The following is a 13,616-nucleotide window of genomic DNA, read 5'->3' on the forward strand; positions in this document are numbered from 1 at the left end:
CAGATGTCAGACTGTTACGTCAGGTGACATACTGTTAAGTCAGGTGTCATACTGTTATAGAAAGATATCATACAGTTATGGAAAGGTATAATACTGTTAAAGACAGGTGTCATACTGTTAAGTCAGGTGTCATACTGTTAAGTTAGGTGTCATACTGTTACACACAGATGTGATACTGTTATAGTCAGGTATCATACTGTTACAGGCATGTGTCATACTGTTTTAGACAGGTTTCATACTGTTATAGACAGGTGTCAGGTGTCATACTGTTTAGACAGGTATCATACTGTTGCAGGCAGATGTCAAATTGATATAGTGTAATATTGTTATCAAACCTTAAAAGACAGGTGCCAAACAGTTATTGACATAATGTCAAACCATTGTAGAAATTTGCCTACCTGTTAGAGAAATGTATCAAGGGTTTTGGACAGTTATTAAAATATTAACAGATGTCACACTGTTATAGACATGTGTCAGACTAGTCAGGCAAATGTACACACATGTACATGTGATCATCAAAGTCACATGTCAGACAGTTTGACACATGTACATGTGATCATCAAAGTCACATGTCAGACAGTTTGACACTCGTACATGTGATCATCAAAGTCACATGTCAGACAGTTTGACACCTGTACATGTGATCATCAAAGTCACATGTAAGACAGTTTGACACTCGTACATGTGATCATCAAAGTCACATGTCAGACAATTTGACACTTGTACATGTGATCATCAAAGTCACATGTCAGACAGTTTGACACCTGTACATGTGATCTTTATAAGTAGTATCAAACAGTCTGACACTTGTAGATATGGTCTTTATAGGCAAGTGTCAAACAGATTGTAACCTGTACAAGTGATCACTGTTGACAAGTGTCAAACAGTCTGACATCTGTAGACATGTTGTCATTATTGACAGGTTTCAAACAGTCAGTGTCCTGTACATTCAATTTATTTAGACAGGTGTCAAACAATCTGCACATGCACATATGATCTTTATAGAAAGGTATCAAACAATCTGATACCTGTACATGTAATCTATATAGGCAGGTGTCGAACGGTCTGACACCTGTACATTGGATCTTTGTAGACAGGTGTCAAATCGTCAGACACCTGTACATGTAATCTTTATAAACAGGTGTCAAACAGTCTGACACTTGTATATGTGATTTAATTAGACAGGTGTCAGATGGTTTAGAAACTTTTTTTAGTATTTTTTGTAGAAACTGTATTTATTCATTGGAATTTATTCTAGATTGAAATGTGTTTGTTAGAATAATAATTATTTCACTTTTTTTCCAATTTTGCATTTATCTCTGTAGCTGCAGCAGCTTGTTGTGGCTGGTGACATTCCATGTTCTAAAGAAGAAGCTGCCACCCTAGCCAGTATACAGTTACATATAGAAGAGGCATGGCCTGAACATAACCTTCCAAACCACGCCCACACCAAACCCCCTGACCTTACCTTTCTCCATGGGGGTAAACTCATCGACCACAAACTTTGGGCTAAGTCCACTGACCCACAGGAAAACCTTCGTAAACGAAAGGAACTGATACGAAACAATCGTGCTGGACGTATTACAAGTTCCCGTCGTAAAGGGCGTTTAGTTCGTCAGCTTTCTTGTGTTAGTAATAAGGACTTGGATGTTGGAAGTGAAGTGGATCTCACCAAATTTCTTCCACCGGATTTTAATTCCTCAAAGAAGATTCGATGTATCATTCAAGTAAGTTTTTCTCCCCTGTAATATACTGTAAATGCACGTAATTTGGTTTCAGTATTTTTGTTGTATTGATTTCATCAGCTTCCATGTTGTATGAATGGAAACTTTCAATGCACATGTACATGTTCTCTGGTATAAATGATTAAAACTCATTCAAAAGCAGAACTTTGTATACATTGTGTCATATTACAACTGATTCATGGACTTGATCACAGCAAATTTGTCAGCAACATGGCTTTGTTGTCAAGGGAACACAAAAAGAATGTTTGTACAGTTTATGTTATCAAAACATCATGGCAAATGGTGGTAGGTGAATTTGGGGTAACATAGATTGGGTGTGTTCAAGTACAGGAAATCTAGTGGAATTGCTGGTGGTATTGGAGTAATGCAGTATAACGGAACACACTCCAACAAGCTTATTTAGTGTATTTTAATTCTCATTTCAATATTCCTAGCCGTTCTTGTGTCAGTTTGTATTTTGCTGTTTCAGGAAAAACAGAAACAGTTGTGGCATACCCCATATTACGACAGCGAGATAAAATTGAAACAGCAATATATCAAAATCTGTAAAAACCTGCCATCATTTGGGTGTAAGCTGTACCAGGTGAAGGAACTCCTGAGAGGCAACACCCAGAAAAAGGTACAGCCTGGTATTATAAAGGTGATTTTAAGTATGCAGGTATCATTTTATACAGCTAGGTAGGCTAGTAATATTGACACAAAGATTATATTTTGGACTCCAAATAAATTTTTCACATTAAGCAAAGAAAACATTTTGTGTTCCTTTGCTTTGGAAATCCAATGATTTTCATAATTAATCTGTAATTATTACCCCACCCCACTTGATTAAAGTGGGGTGGGGGGAGATGAGGAATGAAATAATCACTGTGGATGAAGGTTGTAAGTCTGTGATAACATTAAGTACAATATATTTCATGAACCTTTTGACAGATTTAGTGTGTATTCACACCACCGCATCATTTCACGATACCTGGTTAGAGTTTGGTGGTCATAGGTCAAAGTTGAAGGTCAAAGGTCACCCTTGACCACTTTTGAAATAAAATGTTTATGTACAAAATTAATCCTCATGAACCATAGAACAGTTAGATTTTAGATTTTGGTTTTAAAATATGAAGTTCAAATGTCATTTTTGACCATTTCTGAAACAGTAACTGTGTGCTTAAGCTTTCTCAAGAACCCCTTTGAAGGTTTTGCTTAATATTTACCACACAGCTTCATAGCATTTAGCGGTCATCAGTCATGGTTAAATGTCAAAGGTTACCCTTGACCACTTCAAAAATAATCATTTTGCGTACAAGATACCTTCTGAACCCCTGGACAAATTAAATTTGCACCATTGCTTCTCCTTAGCAAGGTCATCACCAGTTTAGACTTAAGTGGTCATCAATCAAAATTAAAGGTCAAAGGTTACATATACTCTTGACCACTTTTGAAATAAAAAAGCTAATGTGTGCAAGATATCTTAGGAACTTAAGAACATATTTAATTATATTTACAACATAGTATCTTATACTTACATTGTAGTGGTTATCAGTCAAGGTTAAAAGTCAAAGTTCACCCTTGACCCATTTTGTAATAAAAAGCTTTTGTACGAGATACAACATATATCACATTAACCCTTTAAGAAATTAGCCCTTCAATAGATTTTGATCAGGAGAAAAAGATGGGGGAGTTTGGGGGTATGTGTATATATGTGAGCACCTGCTTACATTGTTTTCATCAATGCAGTGCTTTGACTTTGGGTTGATATTTTCTTCTGTGAGTTAAACTATCTGTATGATTTAAATATTTTCAAACATACTTAAATGTGAATTCAAAAGAGCACTTCTACATTGTATTTATGCCGTATTGATATAACTGACTACCTATAATTAACAAAAACCTATTTGTTGAAAAATTCTAAAATCGAAAGGAAAATATTTACATACAATTAATTTTGATAAACAGGCTGTTCGCTTGCTGGGAATCGCCACAGACAAAATTGTGTTGTTGGACAACAAGACAAAGCTCTTGCTAAAAACACAGAGTATACGTGATCTTGAAGAATGGAACACAGGGAGTGGAAAATACCATGATGGCCTGGTGCTGGAGTTTCGGGGTACCAAACCTTGGCACCTTTCCATGGCAACCCTTGACAACCTGAAATCTGTAACGGCTGTATTATGGGATGCCTTGGATATGGATGGAAGGTTCCTAAACAATGGAACGCTTCGTCGGGATAGCTTTGAGTTTGGTATGAAACCTTTTATCATTATCCCATAGATTTCCAGGTTTTTTTTATAAAAAGAGAAATATCTGTTGATGTTCACTTGACTAAGACACCAGAGGCTGTTTGGAGGACTTGTATTTATCCAGAGATAAGTCTGTCTGGTAATAAGCCCACCCATAACTGTTGATGTTCACTAGACTAAGACACCAGAGGCTGTTTGGAAGACTTGTATTTATCCAGAGATAAGTCTGTCTGGTAATAAGCCCACCCATATCTGTTAATGTTAACTAGACTAAGACTACAGGGGCTGTTTGGAGGACTTGTATTTATCCAGTGATAAGTCCATGTCTGGTAATAAGCCCACCCATATCTGTTGATGTTAACTAAACTAAGACACCAGGGGCTGTTTGGAGGACTTGTATTTATCCAGTGATAAGTCCATGTCTGGTAATAAGCCCACCCATATCTGTTGATGTTCAAAATAGACTAAGACTACAGGGGGTGTTTGGAGGAGTTGTATCCATCCAGTGAAAAGTTCATGTCTGGTAATAAGCCCACCTATATCTGTTCATGTTCAAAATAGACTAAGACTACAGGGGCTGTTTGGAGGAGTTGTATCCATCCAGTGAAAAGTTCATGTCTGGTAATAAGCCCACCCATGTCTACTGTTGATCAGTAAAAAATACTGTAAATACAGTAAAAATGAGTTGTTAGTTAAGCAACTGTTGTAAAGAATGTTGTTTTTGTTTTTGGCTTTTTTTTTTTTTGTTTTTTTTTTTTTTGGGGGGGGGGGGGGGGGTGATTTTTGTTAATTTGATTGATTTTTGTTTTACTTTTTCAACTGTTCATGTTTTCATGGTCTTGTATGCTTCAGATTTTCATAGTTCCATATGGTTTAGATTCTCATAGTTCCATATGGTTCAGAGTTTTATAGTTCCATATGGTTCAGAGTTTTATAGTTCCATATGGTTCAGAGTTTTATAGTTCCATATGGTTCAGAGTTTTTTATAGATCCATATGGTTCAGAGTTTTATAGTTCCATATGGTTCAGAGTTTTATAGTTCCATATGGTTCAGAGTTTTATAGTTCCATATGGTTCAGAGTTTTATAGTTCCATATGGTTCAGAGTTTTATAGTTCCATATGGTTCAGAGTTTTATAGTTCCATATGGTTCAGAGTTTTATAGTTCCATATGGTTCAGAGTTTTTTATAGTTCCATATGGTTCAGAGTTTTATAGTTCCATATGGTTTAGAGTTTTATAGTTCCATATGGTTCAGAGTTTTATAGTTCAGAGTTTTATAGTTCCATATGGTTCAGAGTTTTTTATAGTTCCATATGGTTCAGAGTTTTATAGTTCCATATGGTTCAGAGTTTTATAGTTCCATATGGTTCAGAGTTTTATAGTTCCATATGGTTCAGAGTTTTATAGTTCCATATGGTTCAGAGTTTTATAGTTCCATATGGTTCAGAGTTTTATAGTTCCATATGGTTCAGAGTTTTATAGTTCCATATGGTTCAGAGTTTTATAGTTCCATATGGTTCAGAGTTTTTTATAGTTCCATATGGTTCAGAGTTTTATAGTTCCATATGGTTCAGAGTTTTATAGATCCATATGGTTCAGAGTTTTATAGTTCCATATGGTTCAGAGTTTTTTATAGATCCATATGGTTCAGAGTTTTATAGTTCCATATGGTTCAGAGTTTTATAGTTCCATATGGTTCAGAGTTTTATAGTTCCATATGGTTCAGAGTTTTATAGTTCCATATGGTTCAGAGTTTTATAGTTCCATATGGTTCAGAGTTTTATAGTTCCATATGGTTCAGAGTTTTTTATAGTTCCATATGGTTCAGAGTTTTTTATAGATCCATATGGTTCAGAGTTTTTTATAGATCCATATGGTTCAGAGTTTTTTTATAGTTCCATATGGTTCAGAGTTTTATAGTTCCATATGGTTCAGAGTTTTATAGTTCCATATGGTTCAGAGTTTTATAGTTCCATATGGTTCAGAGTTTTTTATAGTTCCATATGGTTCAGAGTTTTATAGTTCCATATGGTTTAGAGTTTTATAGTTCCATATGGTTCAGAGTTTTATAGTTCCATATGGTTCAGAGTTTTATAGTTCCATATGGTTCAGAGTTTTATAGTTCCATATGGTTCAGAGTTTTATAGATCCATATGGTTCAGAGTTTTTAGTTCCATATGGTTCAGAGTTTTATAGTTCCATATGGTTCAGAGTTTTTTATAGTTCCATATGGTTCAGAGTTTTTTATAGTTCCATATGGTTCAGAGTTTTATAGTTCCATATGGTTCAGAGTTTTATAGTTCCATATGGTTCAGAGTTTTATAGATCCATATGGTTCAGAGTTTTATAGATCCATATGGTTCAGAGTTTTTTATAGTTCCATATGGTTCAGAGTTTTTTATAGATCCATATGGTTCAGAGTTTTTTATAGTTCCATATGGTTCAGAGTTTTTTATAGTTCCATATGGTTTAGAGTTTTATAGTTCCATATGGTTCAGAGTTTTATAGTTCCATATGGTTCAGAGTTTTATAGTTCCATATGGTTCAGAGTTTTATAGTTCCATATGGTTCAGAGTTTTATAGTTCCATATGGTTCAGAGTTTTATAGTTCCATATGGTTCAGATTTTTTAGTTCCATATGGTTCAGATTTTTCTTTTCATATAATAGGATGTATTTTATGCAGCAGTTATGAAATGGACTATTGTTTTTATTACCATTTTTTACTTTTTTCCCATTTTTTTTCGATCATGGAACCTGGCCAAAATTAGAACTGCTAAAAATAACAATTTATAAGTAATTATAATATCTGTTTGTTTTTGGTTTCTTCAGCTGATGAAATATAAAAACTGTCATATAACTTTGAACCAAATTTGTAGCAAAAATATGGATAAAAATGTCTTCCACACAGATTTCCATAGAAAGCCACCCTTGCTACGGCCAGCTTTGGAGGGAGGAAGTAAATATTCAGAAGAGCTGGAAAATCTTCAAAGACTGTTACATTTCCCCGAAGAGGTTGCGATATTACTGACAGATATGGAGCACACTTTGTTTAACGAGATACCGCCATCACATTATATACGCCAAGTGACCACAGACCTGTCCAGAGGGTCAACTGTCTACCGAAAACTGTCCAGCGTCGAGGATCTCATACAAAGGTTTAATGAGGTATAAAATATAGTCTGTTCGTCTTTATATCCAATGTCTTCTCACCTTTTATTATTTTCTTTATTTGTGGGCTTTTTTCCATTCCTGTTTTTCAAAAATAGAGATAAAACATTTTTTGTAAGTTATCTGAAATTGAATTTTGGAAATTTTGAAGAGACACTTGGACAAAATGACAAAAATGAAGGACACAAATGTGGTATGCTTATTTGGTGGGAACTGAATTGTATGATTAGTAGGATTTTAAAATATTATTTTAAATCAGAATTCCCTTTAGATTTAACGAGAGTACATTTTGATGTAGAATTATTTACTGTGTTTCTATAGGTGAGTTCCTGGGTAACGCAGTTGATTATTACCCAGCCAACACATGAGGATCGTAAGGCAATACTCTCTTGTATCCTACGTCTTGCCTTTTACTGTTGGTGCCTCGGCAATTTCAACACCACCATGGAGATTGTCGCTGGACTCAAGTAAGTTCTGTAACTATAGCTTTAAATCATGATATTTATTTCAAGGCAATTTGAGTACTAGTCTGGCTTAAGGTATCCTGCAAGACAGCCAAGGAGGTCAATGCTTTACTTCCTACTTACAGTCAGGTCTAGACTAATTTCGAGCGATGAAAGGTTTATAGGAATTTATAGTAATATTAATGGGTGGGCTTATTACTGGGCGTGGGGTCTAATATCCACATGAATAAGGATATATAGAATTTAATGTTTATTAATTTTGTGGCTTAAGTACGGTACTATTTAGTTTTACTTCAAGAAATGCAGAAACTTTGAATATAAAGGTTGGTTTATTTGTTTCTTTATAAAGGAAGAATGAAAACAAAATGTAATCAACATGTACAGTGAAAGTTAATCCTTGATTGTAAATAACAAAAAATTCACATTTGTATTACAGGTCTGAGAAGCTTAAGCCATTTTGGCTGTCATTATGTGACGAGGACTTGTCAACTCTACACATGCTCTCTAACTTTCTGTTGTCGCGGGAACTAACCCAGGAATACCGAGAGGCAGTTGGGCGTGGCCTTGACATTCCAACCTGTAAAGTAGTGCCATTTTTTGGTGGATTCCTTCGAGAGCTCCGAGCGCTTTTCATTAATGTTCCAAGTATCATCGTTCTACCTTCAAAGGAAAACCAGTCACTAGAGGTATGTTTTCAAGAACTGGCATATTACATGTAGACACTACATTCATTTTGATATAAATTATCACAATGCATTAAAGTTATTTACAGAAAAATAATCGTTTTGTCTGTTATTGTGGGTTGGGGATGTAACCTGTCACTGGTCTCCTTATGTGATGTCGGGTTGTAAGTGTTGGAGTTCACTGACAGCAGATATTGACTGTAAGGTCTATGTGACAGTTTTAAGTAGGCACACAAGGAAGTGAATGAATAGAAGTTTTTTTTTCGACAACTTCCTGTTATTAGATCTTGGTAATGTCAGCTTGTGTCTCCAGATTTAGTCATTTATTTCTGGTGTTTTGCTAAGTAACAAACCTTAATTCAGTAACCACAACTGTTCAAGATTTAAATTTTTTTTGATGATGATGATAAAGACAATGCTGATTTAGAATCTTTATTTTTCTTCTGTCTTCAAAAGAGATTGTCCAGCAAAAACAAAATCTAGAAAATCTTTATCTTGTAACATATCCTGATTATAATAAGTAGGATATCGTATGTCAGCTGTAGAAGGTAATATCCGCATTCCTGTATTGTTGATTTAAACATTGGACAGAACTAGGAAACTGAGTGTGGTGAGTTGTGAGTTTTATCATAGCATCAGGCCACATACTGTTTATTATGTATCTAAAGGATTTGATTATACTGATTTTATAAATGTTTGCAATATTCACAATCTTTCCATGGAATATGATCTTAAACATTTTAACTAATGATACAAGCTTTGATTAATGGCATATTATGGAATTTTTTTTTACATTCTAATTATTAATCAAATATGTAATTACATAATTGCTAACCTTCCCTATTTTGCAGGGAATTCCCCGATTTTTGTGATTTTCCATAATTTTGAGTGAGCTAGTGCAATTGTTCTCTTGGATAAAGTCAATCTTTATATTAGAATGAACGATTGTCATATTATTCACCATATTTTGGATGATCGACATTTGTGAAATAAGTTGACATCAGTTGATATATTTATTCTGTAAATAAGCCCATGAGACCAAATTGTTTTCTCTGACTCAAAGTCTGGTAATCTGCAATAAGTGAAGATGGGCTTATTACCAGACATGGGCTTATTGCTGGACAAGTATGGGTTTATGGAATATCTTAGCAAGTGCTGCTTAAGTGTAGCTGAACAGCAGTTAACGAGAATTGTGTATTTTATTTTCTTGAGATTTTTAAGGAGAGGATCATTTCGTGATGAGGATCAGTGTTTAACGAGGATCAGTGTTTAACGAGGATCAGTGTTTAACGAGGATCAGTGTTTAAGATAATAAGTTAATGTATGTGTTTTATTTTCTAGTTTATCTCGGATTTTAATGGAGAAGATCGTTTCATGACGAGGATCGGCGTAGGAGGCCTTATCAACATGGACAAACTACAACAGACCCATACAATCCTCAATGACATCAGTCTCTTCCATCACCATGGGAAGGGCCAGGAAACTGCACAGAGAGAGGAGGAAGAGGTCAAAAGGTCAGCACAATTGTATCAACCTCAATGTTTTGAAATATTTGGAAGTTTGAATACATGTCAATATAATCAGCCATATGTTGTTCTCCTAAATATCTTTTAATTGAAATTTTAGTAGAACCATGGATGATACATTATAATTTGTCCTTATTGAAAATTGCAAAAAGGCAATTAGATGATAAAAGATCATTTTGAGTGATGTTTTATTATTTCTCATTCATTTTTATTTTAACAGCCAGGAAGATTTTGTTGTTGAAGAAGTTGAGAATGAGGAAAATGACTGCGAGAGTGATTATGACCTTGACCTTGATTCCTATCAGCCTGTTCAGCCAATCATGAATGACCATGAAGTGGTTGTCATAACTCCCAAACTGGCTGGCCTGAGTCATCATTGGTTACAGTGTATGCACCACGGCAGCACCGTAATTCATATTGAGGACGATAGCTGTCGAACATATGTGTGCTACCTCAAACTTGAACTGGATAACACAACGCTAACTTGGCGAAAACCGTCATGGAGCTCACTAATGCCAGGAAATACATCCTACCCTGATTATATGTTAAAGGGTGAATCGGATTCCAGCTCCACTCAAGCGTTAAGTATTCGTTATACAGGTGGGGAAGATGTTTACGACACACTAGAGGAAGGTTTTGTTGATCTCAAACTTATAAAAGAAATTTCCCATGGAAACGAGGAATCACTAGATCTTAATCTAGTTGGAAAACGTCATAGTATGGATGATTTAGATGCCAAAGTAAATAGTATATGTATTCTGTATGGTTGTGGACATTTAGAAAACAAACGTTTATGGTTCGTCGCACCGAAAAACATGTGTAAAATCTGGTTGCTAGGATTACAGAGACTAATAAAGGCAGCTCACAAACTGCGACGTCAAACGGACAAAAGAATACAACTTCTGAAGAACCAGTATCTACAGTTGTATTACGAAAATGAGAAGTGTGTGGGGCCTACACCTGCTGAAGCTATCAAGGTAGACAACTCTAGTTATTGTCATTTATATCCCATTTAGATTCCTGTAAATTATGTTGTAGAGGACAATTTCAAGCATTAAGAGTACGTATACAGTCAGACCTGTCTATAAAGGCCACTGATTGGAACATAGAAATGTGGTTGATATATACAGGTTTGACGAGATGTATAGCATTCCTTATGTTTATTAAACCAAGATAGGAAGTGTATGATAATTGATTAATTACAATGGGAAAATTAACTCCATTTCAGTGATAAGGATATTGCATGTTTAGCTTATCTATCCCAGAGGGCCAAATGTGCTTTTGTGAGACTACAGTCATAAACAATTGAGCAGATATTGACCACATTTGGTCAGATCATAGAATTCTGAGGGGCACAGGATTTAATTCTTATATAAATGTTAAGGTCTGCACTCCCTTAGGGCCCTAGGATTCGGATCAAGTAGAAGAAATTAAGCAAAAATTATATCTAAATCCTAAATCCTTGGGTAAAGGGGACCCATTTCTGTATAAACATTAGGTCTCAGCCCCCTGGGACCATGAGGGGCAGTATAGAATAGGGAAACTGAACAAATTCTTTGAAATTGTTCATTGGTACAAATGGCCTGTTTCCATTTGGTCTGAAGTATGCTTGGGTGAAGAGAATTCTGTATGAATGGGTTGGCTGACCCCTTGGGGCAGATAGAAAGAGTTCAATAATCATGTAGAGATGGATACAATCATTACGAACTTCTTTTACTTTAGTTTGGATGAAGTTTGTGTTTCATATCAATGAAGCAGGGCTTAATTATATTTGTTGTGTACATATTGTAAACACATTTATTTTAGCCCAATCCAATTTTCAGCATAACATCAATTTTGAAAAAATAATCGCAATGAAGAATTTGCACTTTCACTCTTATTGTTATATTTAGTGACTTAAAGGAACTACAACATGCATAATCAGATTTTAGTGCAATATCTTTAGCATGAAAAGCACTAAAATATGGGTACCACTTAAATCTTTACTTAAACAGTATGTGTAACCTTTATTAAGATAACTAATTTATCATAGTTACCTGCTAATGGTGGAGGAGACCCTGTTTTCACACAATCTCCAACATCATAAACGATGAGTTCAGTTATCTAGTGTATATTTTAGTGGGCTTATTACCAGCTTTCAGGGTTATTTTTAGTAAAACATTTTTTGAAAATCCATATAAAAAAAAGGAAAAATATTTACTAACTAGATTTGATTAAATTATCAAAGTGTTAAATGGAAGCCCAGACCAACACATTACTTCTGATTCAGTGTCAGAAGGTGGTTTTATTAAAGGACGAAATAAAAGTATGGGTTTTTAATTTTTCTGGACATGGATGGGCTTATTTCCTGACACAGACTTATTGTTGGACAACTAGGCTACAGCTTGTGATTGGCTAAGTTAGAGTACTGGAGACAAAGCAGTCAAGTCAATTTGAAGACCTGAAGCAGATTCCCTACAAGACCTAATGAAGTGTGGTATTTTATGTGGCCATAGAGATACCATATGAGTGCAGTTATATATCTATCTGATAGATGAAATGATAAGCTAGTTATAGAACAGCAGATATATAGAAAATGGCATATAGCCTAGAGAGAGATAGTTATTTACATCATAAATAAAATTGTTAAAAAACAAACATTTTTAGTTCCAATTTGAAAATAAAAAGAAAAAAATCTTTAGTTTCAATTAAAAAAATTCTGGCAATAATTCCATACTTGAAATAAGCATACCTGAAAAAATAATTTTATTCATGGTCCTGTAATAAGCCCAACTGGAGTCAACCCATTACTTGTGCTTATAGCTAGGTTGATAATTACATAGGAGATGCAATAAGGCCATTTTATCATTGAGAATGAATCAGTCTATGTTTGATGATTTTATTGAATTAAAAATATGTTTGCAGGTGTTTGGAGGACGTCGTTGGCATGTGGAGCGACAGCTAATGAGCACACAAGATGTCCCCGCCTCATTCAAACGAACTGGTAGCTTTGTCACCTCTAAAATATTCAACAAAAAGTCCAACAATGCATTTTCAAATTCCAAGGTATTTTCATTATTGTAGCTTGTGTTAAGGAACGATTTTTCGTTTACCTTTGATTTCTGTTGAAATGATTTTCAACAAAGTAAAAACTATGAAGAAGATATATGATAATTTTACAATAATATCATAAAGGAGGAAATTTTACACCTGACCACACTTTGGTGGTTGTCAACCAGAGATATATCTTGTAAACCTCATAACAGGTTCTATGTATTTTTACATCAAAACAAAGGTGATCTCTTTAATTTCTGTGGTTCAGATATTGACAGATTTAACAGATATTTAAAGAAAAGAGATAAAACTTTCACAGAATGCATGAGTCAGGCAAATTTTGAAGTTCATTTTTTCTCTCAGTTTCTGAAAAAAACATCAGAAAATCAAGCCCCGTGATTATGAAAATCTTACAGCATTATAACCTGAATTTTGACATCTGACTTTAGATTATGATATCATCAGTCAGGGTCAAAAGGTCAAAGGTCAGAATATCTAAATGTTTTGTCCATTTGATTAATTTCTGCTTTATAAGATAGTGTCAGGAAGAAATTAACATATGTGACAACATTTTTCGCTGTGAATAAAGAATGAAGCATAAAGTTATGCCAATGTAGAGAATAATGTCAGAACTACTGGAAGTAAGGCAGGACTGCATGGTATCAAAATATGGAGCAAAAAGGTTGGACTGTGTTAGCCAGAATTAAAAACAACTGATGTACATGTATTTTGCTACTGGATGAAGACTTAGTAGTTTAGGTGCT

The 13,616-nt window shown here is 34.7% G+C and overlaps 1 protein-coding gene across 1 annotated transcript in view; it reads left to right on the top strand.

Moving 5' to 3' along the window:
* LOC132549598 (uncharacterized) overlaps positions 1-13,616 on the top strand; it is a 151,066-nt gene that overhangs the window by 117,272 nt on the left and 20,178 nt on the right. Inside the window, exons 10-18 of the mRNA XM_060213539.1 lie at positions 1,326-1,727; positions 2,215-2,364; positions 3,693-3,978; positions 6,887-7,143; positions 7,468-7,613; positions 8,047-8,296; positions 9,635-9,811; positions 10,077-10,796; positions 12,724-12,864. Coding sequence (XP_060069522.1) covers positions 1,326-1,727; positions 2,215-2,364; positions 3,693-3,978; positions 6,887-7,143; positions 7,468-7,613; positions 8,047-8,296; positions 9,635-9,811; positions 10,077-10,796; positions 12,724-12,864 — 2,529 coding nt within the window. The remainder of the gene's footprint in view (positions 1-1,325; positions 1,728-2,214; positions 2,365-3,692; positions 3,979-6,886; positions 7,144-7,467; positions 7,614-8,046; positions 8,297-9,634; positions 9,812-10,076; positions 10,797-12,723; positions 12,865-13,616) is intronic.

This window comes from Ylistrum balloti, unplaced genomic scaffold, assembly GCF_031769215.1.
Source record: "Ylistrum balloti isolate Yb309-2 unplaced genomic scaffold, AGI_CSIRO_Ybal_v1 Utg370066, whole genome shotgun sequence".
In the NCBI taxonomy this organism is placed as follows: domain Eukaryota; kingdom Metazoa; phylum Mollusca; class Bivalvia; order Pectinida; family Pectinidae; genus Ylistrum; species Ylistrum balloti.